General features: G+C 40.0%; 2 protein-coding genes across 5 annotated transcripts in view; one reads left to right on the top strand and one right to left on the bottom strand.

Moving 5' to 3' along the window:
- Positions 1–2,379, bottom strand: part of ppp2r3c (protein phosphatase 2, regulatory subunit B'', gamma) — a 7,813-nt gene extending 5,434 nt beyond the window's left edge. Inside the window, exons 1-3 of the mRNA XM_020621954.1 lie at positions 2,139–2,379; positions 1,830–1,954; positions 592–696 (exon numbers count right to left, since the gene is read on the bottom strand). Coding sequence (XP_020477610.1) covers positions 592–696; positions 1,830–1,954; positions 2,139–2,205 — 297 coding nt within the window. The 5' untranslated portion in view covers positions 2,206–2,379. The remainder of the gene's footprint in view (positions 1–591; positions 697–1,829; positions 1,955–2,138) is intronic.
- Positions 1,572–3,429, top strand: part of prorp (protein only RNase P catalytic subunit) — a 12,948-nt gene continuing 11,090 nt past the window's right edge. The window contains exon 1 of one of the 4 annotated variants that reach the window (XM_020621953.1): positions 1,572–1,601. Coding sequence is in view for 2 of the 4 variants with exons in the window: in XM_020621947.1 (XP_020477603.1) it covers positions 2,010–2,016 (7 nt within the window). In the remaining 2 variants the exon portion in view is untranslated. Of the gene's footprint in view, positions 1,602–1,943; positions 2,017–3,429 lie in introns of those variants that run through there. The other 3 variants (XM_020621952.1, XM_020621947.1, XM_020621948.1) reach the window with 3 other exon arrangements.

The following is a 3,429-nucleotide window of genomic DNA, read 5'->3' as shown; positions in this document are numbered from 1 at the left end:
ATTGCTGCAGACCCCACCCACCCAGGCAACAGTCTGTTTGTGCCTCTTCCCTCCAGGGAAAGGTACAGGAATATAAAGACTAAAACAAACAGACTGAGACACAGCTTCTTCCCCAGATCTGTGAAATCAATCACCCCCTCAACCCCTAGTCACACACACAACCTCCCCCCTATGGACAGACACAGAACACTCACACCTCTTCCTAAAGACTGAGATTTGCACTGAGCTGCACCTTATAATGTTACTACACTCTTGCTGCTAACATGCTGCTGACCTGATTAGGTCCCATACATCCTTCTTTATTTGTTCATATTTTTATATTGACTTATACAATTGTGTGTTATGTAACTAATATGTCTGTCTTTTAAGCCGAGAGCTGCCGGAAAAAATGTCATTGTGCTATGCATAATGACAAAGATTCTTGACTTCTTGACTTGACTATTGTGTAAATTCATCTCATGTAACCTGCATGTCCACATGCCAGTTCATTATCTAACTACTTACAGCTTGAGATATGCTGTCTTTGGTGTGTTTATGTTATGTTTCCTGGTGTTGAAAATTCTATAAAAAGTTTAAAAATGTGTGTTTTACCTGTAGCTCTTCATTATCCAGCAGCTCTCTGCTCTTCCTCTGGAGGAAGACAGCTCTGGATTCCTCTCTCAGCTTCTGTAGTAATACTTCATCCTCAGCTGGCAGCTGCAGAAAATCATCATCATCACATGAGTTATATTCACTTCTGCACATCAAGCCTGTATTGTAGCACCCCATACTCTGCCTGAAACTTATAATAACATGCTCCACATCATAATCATCAACATCACTACCACCACCTCTAATGTTTCAGTGTTACTGCTGTACTCTGATTTGTTAAGACATTATCATCACTGTTACAATCATTACACTGAAAGACAATTGAGATGTGGAACATCATCAATCCATAATAAAACTCTGCTAGTCCTCCTACAACTGCACTTCACTGGCTTGTTTTGCTATGAATGCTAGCTTGTCTACATTTATTTTGTACTTGTATTATTTAGGATCAAAATCTACATGACCATACAGTCAGGGAAAAAATTATTTGAACCCCAGCTGATTTTGTAAGTTTGCCCACTAACAAAGAAATGATTAGTCTACAATATCAATGGTAGGTTTATGTGAACAGTGAGAGACACAACAATAACAAAAAAATCCAGAAAAATGCATTACAAAAAAAGTTATACATTGAAATGCAAATTAATGTATAACTTTTTTTGTAATGCATTTTTCTGAATGTTATTGTTGTGTCTCTCACTGTTCACATAAACCTACTATTGAAATTGTAGACGGATCATTTCTTTGTTGTAAACCGACAGGAAAGTGGTCAAAAACACACAAAGCCAGAGCGGAAATCACGTGACTCTAGAGTCACGTGGCCAATGCCAGTCCTTGAGGGCTGCTGTCCTGCTTGTTTTCCAACTATCCCTGCCTGACCTGCTGCTGATTACCTGCCTCAGGTATGTTCAGTCAGTCAGAAGCTGGAAGATACCATCTTAGATGAAAGTGGAGTGAGGAAAGATAAAGTGAATTGGTAGCTTCTGACTGACTGAACACACCTGAGCCAGGTAATCAACAGCAGGTCAGGCAGGGATAGTTGGAAAACAAGCAGGGCAGCGGCCCTCGAGGACTGGAATTGGCCACTTAAACTTTTAAAACATTAATTTACTGTTACAAATGTGGTTAAGGGGATTTGGTAGTGCACAGAGTTTCGCCTTGCATCATAATGTAATCAAAACTACATGAATGACAGCAGTTTTCTTTGGCATTACAAAGGTCAGGTCAGGTAATAATACCCTGTAGTAGAATCGTGGGATGTTCTTGTAGGACTTGTCTTTGTCGCTTCCTCCCCTCCACTCTGTGTAATACTTGGTGAACAGCTCCGTTTCTTCTGCTGTCTTTTCCTCTTCACTTCTCTCATCTGTAAAGCAACAGGGACATGTGGACCAAGAACAACATATAAAACGGCCAGTAAAATGAAAGGTACCTGGCTATATGATAACTAATAGCTAAGTGATTTTAGATCGATATATTCAGTCCAAAATACGTATGCTAGCTTAACTGTCGTCAGCCAATACGTTAATGAAATCTACAGTATTTCTTACCTTTTTTGGAGTTTGCTATCCTCCTTTTAAGAACATCCGACCAATTAGGCTGTTGTTCTTTAGCCATACCTGCTCTAAAGTTTATCTAATATTTCATCAGTAAAGGCTTTCTATCCCCAAAGTAAAAAAATAGTATGTAAAGCGGACTTGTTACAAGGGAAACGTTAGCTAAGTGAACCAAATACGGCATTTTTCTTCTTCTTGTGACGTTCATTGGCGGTTTGCAAGCCACCTGCTGGGCTGGAGTGAAATCACGGCACTTCCGGTTTATCTTAAAATTTTAAAGTAAAGCCTAATACCATGAAAGAAACAATTGAGCATCAACGTAAATATCACAGGCAATTAAATTTTCTATCAATTCAAATCAAATATTCGTCACAAAGTCGTTAACACAACCATTAACCACAGTGTCGTTGTCTATTCAAACCAAAAATAACCAGAAAGTACAAAAGCTGGGGTAAAATAACACAGAGTACATAAAGCACATTAAAACATACTTATGTGCAAATGTTGAGGACATTTCTAGAAATTTGATTTTTTTTTCAATTCCTTTAGTTCCAATCAGATTTCATGTGATACGTTTGCGCCTTTATTTTAAAAGCAACTTGTTGTTTCCGGCTTTTCTATGGTTATTTTTGAAAACTCGACGAACTAGTGATAGGACGTTCGGATCATTTTACTGATTTGGTTGAATCTCGTTCAGCAATATGAACAAATCTTTTTTCAAGTCATTTCGTTCACTTCAGCAGAATGTGATTAAAATGTTATTTTGTAATAATTCAAGAGTGTGTGCAGTGTATGTTACACAGACTGTCTCTAAATTATTTAAACGCCCAGTTTGTTGTGCAATACTGTTTTAGGCTTTACATTGCAATTTAAAAGTTAAATGCTAATGGATATTAGGGTCTGTGGCTTTACAGTTTGCTTGACTTTTCATTTCTTTTATTTTAATTCATTTTGTGATAGTTATTTCCTTTTCTATAAAACTCAGGGCTAGTCTCTGTGTCCAGAGATCGGGTCGTCAGGGCCCTTGCCGTCGACTGCTACCCAATCCACTGTGCACCAGCCCCTTACGAATCCTCCTGCAGGTGGTGGGCCCATGGGAGAACGTCCCCACGTCGCTCGTTCGGACTAAGCCCAGCCGGGCCCCTTGGGAATAGGCCCGGCCACCAGGCGCTCGCATTCGAGCCCCGACCCCGGGCCTGGCTCCAGGGTGGGGCCCTGGTTGCGCCATACCAGGCGACATCACGGTCCTTGATGTAGATTTTTTCATAAGGGGTTTTGAACCGCT

The sequence above is a fragment of the Monopterus albus genome, unplaced genomic scaffold (assembly GCF_001952655.1).
Source record: "Monopterus albus unplaced genomic scaffold, M_albus_1.0 scaffold270.1, whole genome shotgun sequence".
Taxonomy (NCBI): Eukaryota; Metazoa; Chordata; class Actinopteri; order Synbranchiformes; family Synbranchidae; genus Monopterus; species Monopterus albus.
The sequence above is the reverse complement of the archived record's forward strand: the minus strand, read 5'-3'. Positions and strand labels throughout refer to the sequence as shown.